At 41.6% G+C, this 15,203-nt stretch overlaps 1 protein-coding gene across 1 annotated transcript in view; it reads right to left on the bottom strand.

Moving 5' to 3' along the window:
• Positions 1–3: 3 nt before the first annotated feature.
• The window catches only part of CMSS1 (cms1 ribosomal small subunit homolog (yeast)), a 22,987-nt gene continuing 7,787 nt past the window's right edge, over positions 4–15,203 (bottom strand). The window contains exons 4-10 of the mRNA XM_018568332.1: positions 13,648–13,777; positions 7,088–7,147; positions 6,901–7,003; positions 5,602–5,662; positions 2,845–2,932; positions 1,145–1,233; positions 4–107 (exon numbers count right to left, since the gene is read on the bottom strand). Coding sequence (XP_018423834.1) covers positions 24–107; positions 1,145–1,233; positions 2,845–2,932; positions 5,602–5,662; positions 6,901–7,003; positions 7,088–7,147; positions 13,648–13,777 — 615 coding nt within the window. The 3' untranslated portion in view covers positions 4–23. The remainder of the gene's footprint in view (positions 108–1,144; positions 1,234–2,844; positions 2,933–5,601; positions 5,663–6,900; positions 7,004–7,087; positions 7,148–13,647; positions 13,778–15,203) is intronic.

Genomic DNA, 15,203 nt, shown 5'->3' with positions numbered 1-15,203 from the left:
TAAAAGAAAATCCTATTGGAGAATTAAAACAATGCAATCTTCACAGACCCCTCTCTGCAGGCTGCAATGACAACCGACTCCAGGAGTTCCACCATCTCCTTCTTTACCTGCAAAGAAAACAGATGACTCTTACTACTGCCCGGGACTGCAGTACATTCTACAGTATGGTTTAACTCAAACAAAAAAAGGCTCAATGTGGAGATGCTGCCCCCCAGTAACCTAACTGCTGCTGTCACTCTATAGCAAAGGTTAGACAAACCTGAACATTTCTAACAAAATTAGAAAACAAACCTATTTTTTTATTTGCTTTAAAAGGTGGAAACATTCTTTATTTACAACTGCCCCAAAGTTCTATATTGGTTTCTGTATGATTCAAGTTTCCAGAACCATTTTGAGGGGTGAATAGTGGATTTGAAGAGCAAAATGAGGCTTTTTTTGAGATCGCATAGAAAATGCAAGTGAGAAGCTCTTGTAGAATCATGGAGAAATGTGAGTTTGTTGCAGGTGCTACACTTGAAGTGATAAGGACCAAAATGTCCTAGATGATCAGCACTGAATGCTGGATCTTTTAGCCCTCGTTCACACCTGAACGTTTTGTAGCGCGTTCTACGCTCAACGAAAGTTCTACAAAACGCTCAAAAATATAAATCCCATTGTATTCAATGGTCTCGTTCCCACCTTGGCGTATTTCCGCCCGTCCCTAATGCGCTACAAAACGGCGCACGCCTGAAAAGGTACAGGTACTACTTTGGGCAGTTTTGTTGCGCGTTTCCATTGGGATACAGCCAAGTAGCCTTCGGAAACGCGCGACGGTCGCGCAACTTTTTTACCGCGCATCGCGGTAAAAAAACGCGCGACAGACGCACATATGCAATACGCCTAGGTGTGAACGAGACCTCATTGCTGATCATACTGTACATATGCTTGGCCAAATGTGAAAAAAATATGACACCTAATGGTTTGAAGTAAATGATCACAACATATGCAAAATCAAAGTCATATGTTCATGGTGTGTACTGCTTTGTCCACTTACACTGTTGCACTCCTGATGGATCCTCACACGATTAATAAATAACTATGCTAGCCATTGCAAATGCCATGAAAATATACTGAAACAAAAAAAGCATACAATACTTATCTGTACCTCTGGTATATCCACCATCCTCCGCAACTTCTGATCCCTCCAGTTCCAATCGAACACAATGTATTTCAGAGACGTCAAACTAAGAGCCTCTACGAACAAAAACAGAATGTTAATATACATATAATAATTGCAGAGCACTTTAACCGCTTGCTTTACTATAATTAGGAAAAATTACTGAACATTTTGGGGAAAAAGCGTTTTTTGTTACATTATGTTAGGAAACATTTATTATGGGGGGGGGGGGGGGAACTAATTTTTTTTCACTAAACTTGATTGCTATCACATGCGGGGGCTAATAAAACCCCCCTATGTGATAGCAAAATGACCCTTAATGTCACCTAGGACCCCCCCAAAGAAGCTGATGAAGCACAGATCTGCTCCATCAGTTTCTTTCCAGCTTCTGAAGCTGGAGTGACACAAGAATGCGGAAGTGATGTAAAATACAACACTTCCGCATTCTTGCAGCGGAGAGGGGACCAGAGGGAGCTCGTGTACCGATCTCCCTCTGATCCCCTCTGACACAGGCAACATGCTGATCCCGGGCTCGCACAGCGGAGCTCGGACCAGCAGGACAACGGGGGGGTCACGGAGGGGGCACCGATCCTTACCCCATACAAGGGATCCGCCGGCTTTATAGCTGCTCCATAGAAGTCTATAATGATCAATTGCCAGGTGCTACAGATCAACTCCCGTGACAAAATAAATAGAAGCTTCCCAGTTTGTATTTAATTTTTAACTTAAATCATTACTGGAAATACTTTAAGATGTAGACATCTATGCATACTCTGTGCATATGCTGGAATATTTATTTTTCTTTAAACCCCTGGAGCTTGGTAAAAGTACTAAAATCACCGACTTTAGGAAAAGGTGGAATAGTCATCTAGCAGCTATCCCACTGCAAGGGAATGAGATACAAATAATATAATTGGTTATATTGTGGTTTCGTTAAAAAAATATCCACAGGGTGCACGAGCCAACTCTGGTTCAAGCTCTGGTGGCCAGATATTACACAAATATGGCCATAGAAGTGTGCAGCCATATCTGTTAGATTACTTTGGTGGGCCAACTGGAGCAATATTCTTGTTCATTCACCCACACACGCAAGAGTTTTCGAGTACCAGTGCCAATACTTGGCATTTTCATGAGAACTATCAGGGTTGCAGCGGTTGCATCTGGGACCGGGCTCTGGCACTCCACCACTGTCCTGAAATCATTAGTCTGTATTGTTTTAGAAAAACTGTCACATGACAATAAACAAAAATGTACCAGTACTCGTACTCGCAAAACTGGTATCTGTGCATCCCTTTATTTAGATTTATAAAAACAAAATCGTACATTAAAACAGAGATGTACAAGTCCCGGGAGCTCCGTGTGCTCCTTACAAATGACAGCTGCCTCCTAACTTTTGAATTTTTTTCTAGTGTAGTCTTGGAGCTCAAAAGTATTGGTACATGTACTCGTACTTGTACCGAGTACTGTACTTGGTATCTGTGCAACCCTAAAAAAAAACCTTTCACAATAATGGCAAAGTAGGATGGATATTTGACAGTATCCAGCAGCATTACAATCATGCAAGAATGTCTGTGGAAGAGCATACATGTTCTAAATATTGGCATTTTATATGTAAAACAACCTTTCTTTGTTAGTAATTAGCACATGCATGGGCATGTAAAGATCAATTAAAACCGAGGGTTATTCACCTTGTTCTATGAGAGCTTTAATCCTTCCTGGCGTTCCTATTCCAAGATGAACAATTCTTTTCTCCAGCAATTGTATCTGCTCTTTAATCTGTGATAAGACAGAAGAAACAGATAGCTGTTTATTAGATCAACTTACAGATCAAAACCACAACATTTAGGCCTCATTCACACACAACGCAAGCAAAATTGTATATTGCGTATATACGAAAGTCTATGCAATCCCAGAATGCATCACTCGTAATGGAATTTTTAATGTGCTATACGCATGTACGTGCCTAAATACGCAGAAATACGCTGCCCGAACGCATTTCTGTTCCATTCTGTTTTTGCGCATATATACGGCTCCATAGGCGGCTATGTGTATGGAGCCATTTATTTGCATATGGTACAATACGCACGTACGCGCCTATATGCACGGCAGTGTGAATGAGGCCTTAAAGTGACACTAAGCTCAGGAGGCGAACCCTAAAAATGCATTCAAGTACCCTATTAACAAAAATGTATCTTATTGTGTATCGCTCGGCTGTAGATCCTCAAATCATCTCTGAATTGGTGCTGCCACTCAGTATAATACAGCTTCATAACATATCAGCTAGGGAACTACAAGTCCCAGCATGCCCTCATTGCCCCTGTACAACAACCAGATATTGCCGTTCCCTGGGTCATGTGTGTGGGGGGGTGTACAGGGACAATGATGGCATGCTTGGACTTGTAGTTCCTTAGCTGATATATATGTGTGGGGGTGGGGGGTACAGTTCTAGTGGATGTTTATATAATATGGGGGGGCGAAAAAAAATGTTCTCCCCCGGGCGCCAATAACTCTGGTTACGCCACTGCTGCCACTGTCCTTCCTTCTGGAGGGTGGCTCCTTTTGTTCCCCGTGGTCCCTGTGTGTGCTGTAAAGTAGCCACTGCTCCAGGCACACTCATGTGATGGATTATGAGCTCACAATTAGTTTACTATTTTGTATTGAGATTGTAGTCCATCACGGGAGCGAGCTTGGAGTGGTGGCTACTTTACAGTACACACACAGGGACCATGGGGAACAAAAGTAGCCACCCTCCAGAAGGAAGGACAGTGGCAGCACCAATTCAGAGATGCTTTGAGGATCTACAGCTGAGTGATGCATGAATAATTTACATTTTTGTTAATAGTTAAGGTACTTAAAGTGACATTAAACCCTCAGATTTTTTAACATAAAACTATACTGTAATGTGCGCCTTACTGTAATCCGTGGTTGTTTCCCTTCTCTTTGCTGCTCTTCCTTTTATATCTGTATCTGTTCTCATGCTGGGTAGAACTTCTGTTTTGCAGCAGACTGCCTTGTCTCTGGAATGGCTACATGGTGTCTGTGTTTACGTTTGCAACCTGAGCCAGCACTACAGCAAGAGGCACTCAGCTGCAAAGGGAAGTTCTCACCAAGCATGAGAAGACATGAGGATTTAAAAGTAAGAGCAGCAAAGAGAAGGGAAACTACCATGGATTACAGTAAGGCACACATAACACTATTGGTTTATGTAAAAAAATCTGAGGGTTTAATGTCACTTTGAATGCATTTTTAAGATTTAACTCCTGAGTTTAGAGTCACTTTAAAGCAGCCACAAGACAGGGACATGACCTCAAACTAGTAGGAGGAAAGTTGAAGACTATCCTTAGAAAGTTATTTTAGTTATTTTACAGAAAGAGTAATAGATACATGGCACAGACTTCCAGCAGAGGTAGTGAGTTAGTCACAAGTAAGTGAATTTAAATAGACTTGGGACAAACAGACCTATACTCAGACTGAAAGGTTGAGAAAAAATATACAGAAAAAATAAAAAAAGGGGCAGATTCAAGGGCCACTTGGTCATTGTCTGCTGTGAATGTGATTGCTTGCTATCAGGCAGAGCTGTCCATTCTTAGGAAAATCACTTCGATAAATGAAGTCCCTAATGTTTCTGCACATTGTACATTTTTTACATAGTAAATTTCACAGCTTGGTGCATCTCTTCTACAAAAAACATCACTAAGAAAATTCAGCAGTCTGAAGCCCCCATTCACACGAGAAATGGTTGGCTCATACAGATCTGTGCTGTGCAGATCCCGGGCCGCTCCCGGGAAGGATAGGTGCTGTGTGTGATTTGTACGCAGCAGCCTCTCCTTCTCTATGGGAGTACGCAACCGCACGCTGCCCTACGCTCACCCGACCTGCACGTCCGTACAGGTGCGGGTGTCCGTACTCGTACAATGACAGGATGGATCCTGTCTGCATCCGAACAGGGACACCAGCACCCGCACGGACGTGCAGGTCGGGTGAGCGTAGGGCGGCGTACGGCCGCATACTCCCATAGAGAAGGATGGGCTGCTGCGTACAAATCACACGCAGCACCTGTCCTTCCCGGGATAAGGCCGTGCACGCATTCTCGTGTGAATGGGGGCTAAGGCTGAAATCATTTATAGATCATATTCCCTATCAATATAACCCTTCTTAAAAGAGGGACATCTGATATCTATGGGCACTAATCATCTCTTCCATTATACAGGAGCAGATTATGGTAGAGAAGGAACTCTAGGACATTCTTTTTATGAATTGGCACCCAGGATTGAATTACCTATTCATATTTTATTATAGTTGGTCTTCTTTGCTGAAACCTACCTTAGAGATAAAGTGGACAGTAAGCTTTAAACCAAGCTAATAACAATTTTTACTTTTATCTTCATAGGTGTACACTGTTTACCAACGTAACATAGACGAATCAAATTGAAGGCTTGACATACCTTGATGTGTTTTGCGAATAGCTTCATTACTTTGGTGTCACCTTTGAAAGCATTTACTAGTCTGTTGGGGTTAAAACATTGAGACAACTTACTAAATGACAAGAAATGGAAAAAACTTGGTAGGTATGATGGCTGCTAAGATGGACAGTGACACTAAACTCAGGGATTAAATCCTAAAAATGTATTCAAGTACCTTAACCGTTAACAAAAATGTATCTTATTTGTGTATCACTCAGTTGTAGATCCGCCACCATCGCTCCAAGCTCTCTCCCGTGATGGACTACACTCTCAATACAAATGAGTAAACTAAACGTGAGATTGTAGTCCATTACAGGCATGAGCTTGGAGTAGTGGCTATTTTACAAACACACAGGGACCATGGGGAACAAAAGTAGCCGCCCTCCAGAAGGAAGGACAGTGTCAGCACCAATTCAGAGATGATTTGAGCATCTACAGCTGAGTCATACACAAATAAGATACATTTACATTATTAGTTAAGGTACTTAAATGCATTTTTAAGGTTTAATTCCTGAGTTTAGTGTCACATTGAGGCCTTGTTCACACCAGATGCAGTGGGTCTCGGCCGGTTTCTGGCCAGAACGCACTGCATCGCATTGCGGCCGGCTCACTATGTTGTGGGGCAGGAGGGGGCGTGGTGGTCCATTGAAGTGAATGGCACCGTAGCCGCAATGCGATAGGCCGCGTGGGAACGCAAGGCACATTATGCCTGCGGTCCGTGCTTGCAGCATTTTGTTTGGAACAGGCCGCAGGCATAATGTGCCTTGCGTTCCCGTGCGGCCGAGCATATTGCGTGGCGGTCCATTGAAGTGAATGGCACCGTGGCCACGCCCCCTCCTGCCCCACAACATAGTGAGCCGGCCGCAATGCATTCTGGCCAGAATCGTCCCGGAACGCACTGCATCTGGTGTGACTGAGCCCTAAAGGTAAAATTAAGGTGCAGTGTTGAGTAAACACTACAATGTTCTGCAGAGAGCAGTATCCACTCTCTGTTCTAAATCAGCTCATTTAAAATCAGATGACACCATCTTGGGTTCAGTTTAGTTATGGAGTCATTTACAGTAATATTTGTAATAGGTGTTAATAGCTCTTCATATGTACAATGTATTTTAGGTTTAACATGCCTTTAAACAGGCATCCGCTCTCCTTGTTCATACAACTTTGTATAACACAGCTGAACACATGCAACATATTAATGTTGTGTGCCAGAAACGACAATATTAATTCCAATCGGAATTTACTTTATACAAAAAACTTTGATCAAACAGATGACAGACTTACTTAATTAGTTCCAGGGTGCGGATAGCTGAGCTGCAAACCACCAAGATCAGAGGAGATTTCGTTTCCTTGTGATTTTTTGATAGTTTGGACCACTTAGGGCACACTGGAATAGAGGGAGTATCACTGTTACACAAACAGTACATTATACAAAAATGAACCATTTGCCTCAGGTATGTGACATACTTACTTTCCTTTAAATATGAAGACAGCGTGTGGCTGAGGTCATTTTCTTTCACAAATGAATTATCTAAACCAGAAAATATACTTATTAATGAAACATCTAAAAGATACATATTTTTATAAAAGCTTTTCTATGCATTTCTATTCAACTGTATGCAACCCAGGGTTCAAAACGTCTGCAAGATTCTTAACTGAGCCATGGAGTAAGTGTAATTTTCCACCAGGTTTAGAGAAATTACTTCCATTGAGTTCTTCTTTAAAGACACATACAGTCCTTTTAAAACTACTTGTAAAGATTGTAATTATATAAGAGGTTGGGGCAGCCGTGTTTGCTTATTACACATGCATACTATGCTTTCTGTTTAGTAGCAATCTACAGTGATGGAACTAACAGTGGCCCTGTCACCACAAAGAAAAATCTGTTATGAAGTATAAAGTGCAATCACCTAGTGGTACCTGCACATGGTATACTTACAGCAGCCTGAAAGTCCCTGTTGCTATGCCCGAATCAAGGGCCTTTCTGAATGGAACAGCTTTGTGTCAAAGCTTGCCCGCTCTCCAATCTGGTTGACTATCATATCCTATATGCAGTCAGCTAAAGGACCTGTGTTGATGGCTTTTTAAAAAAATTTATTCTTTATTTTTGAATATTTTTACAAATGCAAAAATGAGATAAGAACCAATATGCCAAGATGTGCAGCAAGGGTATATAAGACTCGCAACTAAAAGCTGACGGCAAGTTCAGAACCCCCCAAACTCAGGGAGGGGGTAAAATGTGTTGATGGCTTTTGTCTGAAAAATCAGAACAGTTTTTCACCCCATGTAAGTCAATGGGAATGAACAAGCTTAGAAGGTTTTCAGCTGCAAGTTAAATTCCTCTGTCAGTGAACTCTAAATTTGAGTTGAAGATGCTTCTAAGACTATTTAAGTGCCCTAACTATTAAGAAAAATGTATCTTATTTGTGTATCACTTGGTTATAGATCCTAAAATCATCTCTCAATGGTGCTGACACTGTCCTTCCTTCTGGAGGGTGGCTACTTTTGTTCCCCATGGTCCCTGTGTGTGTTGTGAAGTAGTCACCACTCCAAGCTCACTCCCATGATGCACTACAAACTCAATACAAACTAGTAAACTAGACATGAGATTGTAGTCCATCATGGGAGCGAGCTTGGAGTGGTGACTACTTTACAACACACACAGGGACCAGTGATACACAAATAAAATACATTGTTGTTAATAATTAAGGTACTTGAATGTATTTTTAAGATTTAACTCACTTTAAATCTTATACTCCAATGCAAGCGGATGCATGTAAAAGCAAGCTGTCATCTACACAAGCTTTTACACTGCCTGACAGAGATTGCCATTGGATAATACAAATGTGTATAATAAATCTAATTAGGACAATAGGGAAAAACCAGCAACTAAGGTTAATGATAAAAGTTCAAGCAAAAATCACTTTCAACTTTAAAATAACTGAAACCATATTCGCTAAAAAATACATTTTCCTTTGAACAATCCCGTATTCCACCTGAACACATCACTAGAGTTTAAATGTCAGGAAAGCGAAGTTATCTGTAAGGCGGTCCTGAGATCCCCCCGGCATGCTCTGGTGCACACGCCATACTCCACAGGTAACGCAAGACCATAGCAATAACCAGTAACTAAAGAAGAAAGCAGCATTGCCTGCAGGCCTGTTGCACTTCCAATAGCACGACACTGCCAAGGAAAGTAGGTCACTGTTAGGCCAAACAAACTCCATTGTGAATAAATCAAATATTCCCTAAAGAGTGTGGCTAAAAATAAACACGTACAGGATCATTAACCTTTTATTTTGTTTAGAAGAGAAGACAGATTCTGACTGTACTCATAAATATCATATAACACAAAGAAATTGTTTTACTGGATATAACTAACATTACATAGAACAAGTTTGAAAAGTAATCCATGTTTCTTGAATTTCTTCTCCTGGTTCAACTACAGTGCAAACAAACACCAGACCCTATACTTATATGTCCTAACCGCATACTGAAATCCATGCGGCTTTCTACATAGATTTTTTGGGAGTAATTTTTCTGTGGTTATAGAAGTGGAGAATGAAATATAGGAACATGCAAAAATGAAAAGATCTCATCTTAAAGTGACCGTGTCGCCAGAACAATTATTTCAACAACAATCTTCTGATAAGATTATATGTGCATGTAATGTATTTCATGCATGTTTTTTTTTAACTTGTAAGACTCCCTTGTGTAGACATCCAAAAGTCCTAAGACTGCTGCTGTGCTCGGCCATCTTTGTTGGATGTGATGCCAGGAGCCCCAAGTGATACTTTATACTATTACCCATTGTTCCTCCCCCAGCTGCTACACAACAGATTCAAGAAGAGAGGGGGCTATGCAGGGGCGTAACTAGAACTCACAGGGCCCCATAGCAAAATCTTGTATGTGGCCCTGTGATTTCTAGATAAGTCCACCTGATAACCCAAACAGCCCACCTGAAGGTAACCCTGCAGAGCCCACCATGGACATCTGGCCGATCCTCTGTCCGCCTCCTCCTCCATGATCGCTCGCGGGCCCCGCCTCCTCCGTCACTGGGCCCCGCCTCCCCATTGCTAAGACCTGCCTCCTCGATCGCTGGGCCCCGCCTCCTCCATCGCTGCCGACGACGGGCCAAGCCAGCTCCCCCGAAGCTGCTGGTTGTCATCGCATCAGCAGCTGTGTGGAGGTTCGCGCCGCTGCACATGTGAATGGCTGTGTGTTTCTCCTCACAGCCGCCAGTGACAGCCAGCAGCCTGAAATGCCATAGCGACCCAGGTGGCCCGCACGGCATCAGGGGGATGTCCTGGCCAGGGCCCCATAGCGGCCGCCTGGTGATTGTTACGCCATTGGGGCTGTGCTAGGGAACGGACACTCTCTGGAGTGTCAGTTCGCTGGCAAGCTCAGAGGCACATTGCAGGTCAATAAAACAAATTGTTTATGGAAAGGAAAAATGCTTTAAAATACAGGATTTTCTGTGCAATTTTTAAAGTTTCTGTCTCTTTAAAGGAAATTTTTATTTTATTTTCAGCGTATGCATATTTTGAGTTATTATTGTAGTGTTTACCTTAAGTAGAAACCCAATTTCTAAAACAATTTTTAAAATAAATAGGCCATAAGTGTATTTTTTTTTTAAATTCAGCTACCCCCACAGAAGTCCACTTCACTGCCCATCATCTTCCAGGTTGAATAAAACTTCCTTATGGACCAGAACCATTTTACAATTCCACTATGAACCTATTCATTAGTTAAGATAACAAAGTAATAGATGCATTGGGGGAGGACTTTCTTTTGGAAATATGGTTTTGCTAAATTATTTTAATTTCTACAGAATCTATAGACAAAATTGTAAAAAAAATGGCAAAATAGATTTTTTTCTAAACAGTGTTAGTTTAAAAAAAAGTAGTTCACACATTAACTACTTAAGGATTTTAAACATAAGAAAGACAAGTGTCACAAACCATGGATGATGGCCCTTTCCTCCATATGTCTGCTTTCCCGTAGGGAGGAGTCGGATAGCTGCTGTCCCGCCAGGGAACCCTCAGTGGACTTTGGAATTAGCTGCAAGCTACCCCCTGGGTCACCCAACAGGTACTCACAACGCAGAAGAGGGAAGATGTGGCTTCCCAAAGACTGTAGTAAATAGCAAGAAAGGCAACAATGGAAGCAGGGTGTACTGGTAACTACCGTGTATCCCCGAAAATAAGTCACTGTCTTACATTTTTTTTGGCTCAAAAAAACACACTAGGTCTTATTTTCGGGGTAGGTCTTATTTTTTATTTTTTTATGTATAACAATCCAAAGTTAATGCAAATCCAACTTAAATAATCCAAAATGGCAAAGTTAAGAATAGGGTGATCAGGGCAATCAGGGGTGCAGTACCTTTCCAAGAGCAATTTGGTAACCAGAAAAAGCGAAGCGCACTTTCACTATCGATTCCTCACAGGCGTGCATTTGGTATCACTTCGCCTGTGACAGGAGTCGGCGCTATAGAGGAAACATCAGCTTATGCGGCTCTGATCCCTCCACTGCTGCCTCGCTTCCTCTAGCGCTGGCTTCATTGGCAACGCTGATTCTCTCCCGCGGCTCTGCAGGTTCCCCCTTATGCCACCACCAGCCCTGGCAATGGTCACAACTAGGTCTTATTTTCGGGGTTGGTCTTATATTTTAGCAATTCCCAAAAATAGTACTAGGTCTTATTTTCAGGGAAACAGGGTACTGGGTACAGGGCCGGATTAAAAGCATCACGGGCCTGGTGATGAGGATTTTGGTGGGCCTTTTTATGGAAATGGTGACGGTCTCCTTGCTTCTGTCCAGGCTGTGATTTGTAGTCTCTCTATAGCTTGGAGGCAGTGGCCCAGTTGCAACTGCGACTCTGATAGATCTGCCACTGACTCCAAGCTGTAGAGAGACTAGAAAGCAATACATTATACAGCAATGCAGAATACCGACAACTATAGAGGACTACAAGTCCCGGTCAGCTCGGCACGGAGGCCGTTCCGGTCAGCTCGGCCCGGAGGCCGTCCCGGTCAGCTCGGCCCGGAGGCCGTCCCGGTCAGCTCGGCCCGGAGGCCATCTGGGTGACGTGACGCATAATGTGACTTAACCACAACATTGCTGGAAACATTGCTGGAAAAACCTGAAAATGTGAGTGATAGCAGGGGATAAAGTAAGCCCTGAAAGTGGAATCTTGTATGAAGGTAAGTTACTATAACATTAAGGTATGCTCGTATAAGAGGACATTTAAAAAAAAAATTAATGTGGGGGGGGAGGTGCAGAGAAGCAGGAAGGAGTGAATGCAGTAGAACTATTGGTGATGTCGTTTAATTTAATTGACTTTTAGATTAACATGCTTTATACTTATACACATTTGTACATTAACTATTCGATGGATCTCTCAGAGGATCAGTGCAATTAACGGGTCGGTCTTGACAACTAACATAATATCACCCATATGTGTAGTGCATTGTTATAGCAGAACCACTGAGTAGCTCTGCAAAGCAGAAAAAAGAGCCTGCATATGTAATGATCAAATATGGCTGCTCAGGGCCGATGCTAGGATTTTTGCCTACACAGGCAAAGTTGCTGTCCCCTTCCCCTCTTCCTCAATTCCCCCTCCTTAAGATTGTTAACATCAAATCAATCAATATATATATATATTTATTAACGTTGAGGCATAATAAACTTATATGTTGTATGTGAAGAAAGATATTTCAGAGAAAACTGTTATACTTTATAGAACGTTTTTACTATTTCAAGTAGTGAGGTGATAGAACCACTGTCAGGATTATCTAAAAATATTTTTAGATAATCCACATAAAAGCACATATAGCACTAAAAGACATAGTTTAAGATAATATATAGATCACAGGGGGGAAGAAATAAGAAAGGGAAGGAAGTAGTTCTCCTCTGTACCCCTAAGATCTTAGAAGTAAACTCTAGTAAGATCCCCAAGAGAGATCCGGGAAGTAGGAGTGATGGATAGAGAAGAACATTGGATTGTTAAATGAAGGGAAAACAACAAAACTGCCCAAGGTAGGGAATACGACAGAGAGAGGAACAACATAATGTAAGAGAGGGAGGGTAGAAGAGAGAATGGAAGGATGTGAGCATGAGGGATATGTTGATTTTGTATGCATAGTTTTAGCTAGCGAATAATGTAAAATGCAATGATTCATTGATATCGTGAATACTGTTTTGTAAAATGTAAAACTGGAAATAAAGCGTTAATAAAAAAAAAAAAGAACCACTGTCAGGTTTTGTTTTTTTTGCTGTCTGTGTCACCATTAGGGATGAATAGAAAATGAGTTACCAGCACATTGTCATATTCTTCATCAAGAATGCCTTTATTGGCATTAAGTGATCAAAGTATCACAAAAGAAATGTTTTCAGACCAAAGATGTTCCCTTCATCAGGTAACCATTAGGGATGTTCACTCTAATTGTCCAGATCACCAATTTCAGTAGGAATAAAAGTGAGGATAAATCCAACATTTTGAGCTGCCACCACAACAGGAATACAAGGTAAATTATTTTATTACGTCGTCTGTCCAATCAGACCAAATGAGGCAAGAGCCTTATCATAACATGTCCATTTTACTGGAATCATTTATTAGACAGAGAAAGTACTAACAGATTCCTCACTGATGGGAACCTTTCTATTTGATAACTAACCAGCTACAAGAAACCATCAATTGAATGAACATCTGCTGAACAAGCTGGACAACAGCCTAAATTTGGAATTAATCACTTTGTTTATAAAAATTAATGACCTGCAGTCCCACCTAGGTGTTAGTATGGGTATAATTAAACTATTTTTTTTTCTGGGAAATGTAGTTCAGAGGGTATCTACTGACAGGAAAAATTTGATTGAGCGATATTTCCCATATATTATCCCACTGGCTGGTCATATGTTTTACTGGGACTTAGAGGGCATGAAAAGCACAATGGTAAACAGTTCAGTGCACATGGTTGGCTCTCTCTACATAGGAAAACGAAAAACTGTAATTACTCAAAGTTCAGAACTGCGTACCTGGCAATTTTAGTTCCTCCAGTTCAATAACTGACCGTGTCTTGCTATAATATTTCTCCAGGAGGTTCTGTAGGTCTTCTGGAGTGCCAGCTTTTGGCGCAGAGTTTGCTAAAACATCAGTAATTGTTTTCTGCAAGCAAATACATTAACAGTAATGCAATGTTAAAACCTATATTAATTGCAATATGTGCTGTACATAAACAAAGATGTTTAGCATACAAGTTTTCTTAAAGAACCAACATGTAAAAAAACATTTGGTGCTAATACTTTCCAGGAAACATTTCCACATGCACAAAGTGTACTCAATGTTCTTTACTTAGGGCTATATCTTTTTCCCATTCTTCCGATGAGCAGGGCTTTTAGAAGGATAAGGCCTTGTTCACACCAAGCGCGGAGCAGATCCGGACCAGAGCAGGTGCAGACCGGATTAAAACTGCGTCCAATGTATTCCTATGGTATTTTGACCTCCAGTTCACATCGCAGCGTGCAGATCCAGACCAGATCCAGACCGGATGAAAAAAATGCGGCAAGCCCTATTTTACCTGCTCTGGATCTGGTCTGGAACGCATCAAAAACACAAAAACGCATCAAAAACGCATGCAAGTGCCTGACAGCCCATGTTAAACTTACATTTTTTTTAACCAAAACCGGCCCTAAACGCATCTAAAACGCGGCACAACCCACTACACTGCAGGTGCAGAAACCTGACCGGATCTGGTCTGCATTTGGTGTGAACAAGCCTAAAGGGTGGGACTACAGCCTTTTGTCAGTCATCAGGTGCTGTGTAACCTCGCACCTTCACATTTATATTTGTCCACAAGAAATGTGAAATATGGAGGGCCTTCAGGGTTTTCTCTGGGATGTGCATAATTAGACAAAAGAGGTAGGTTGGATGGAATCCTGGAACAATCAAAATTATGGTAAAGTTTCCTCTCAACTCCAGTTTACCAGCAAAGGAAAAACAGAAGCCCTAGACAGGTATGCTATGTGTCTTGTATATGTTTCCATGCTAAATTTAGTAATTTAACTGTAGAACTTCAGTTTTAGGTACCCAACAACCTGCCCCCTATTGAGGTCTCACCCTTTTCTTTTATAAAAGCATAAAAAAACGGTAACAAAACAAGTATTTCCTCTTTTCCTCGGATGGCGGCAGTGGGCAGTCCGTACTCTGGACAGCTCTCATGTAATAATGTCTGAGCGCTGTTCAGTGCAGTAATACTGCAATGGTTGGGTCCATGTCAGCTTGGGTTTAGAGGAAACAGGTCATCTGCTGGCATCACCAGATTGAAGGTTTCTGGGCTGGGCTGCTTATTCTTTTTTTGTTTCAAAGTTTTTATTAGATTTTTCAAATACAACCGTTTAGCAGTATACAGTAAAGGGGCATTGTGGCGTACAAATACAGAATATAAACATGCACAAAAATGCCATGCAATTCTTCAAATCTAACATATATAGTTGCAATCTGTATACTCTGTTGAAAAGGAGAGGAAACAATAGTCGGAAGGATCTAAGGGATGGGGGTGAAGAAAGAGATACCCCGTAGATCCGGGGGGGGG

This window comes from Nanorana parkeri, unplaced genomic scaffold (genome assembly GCF_000935625.1).
Source record: "Nanorana parkeri isolate BGI_ZX_2015 unplaced genomic scaffold, ASM93562v1 scaffold1172, whole genome shotgun sequence".
NCBI classification, from domain to species: domain Eukaryota; kingdom Metazoa; phylum Chordata; class Amphibia; order Anura; family Dicroglossidae; genus Nanorana; species Nanorana parkeri.
This window is presented reverse-complemented; position numbering and strand designations above follow the sequence as displayed.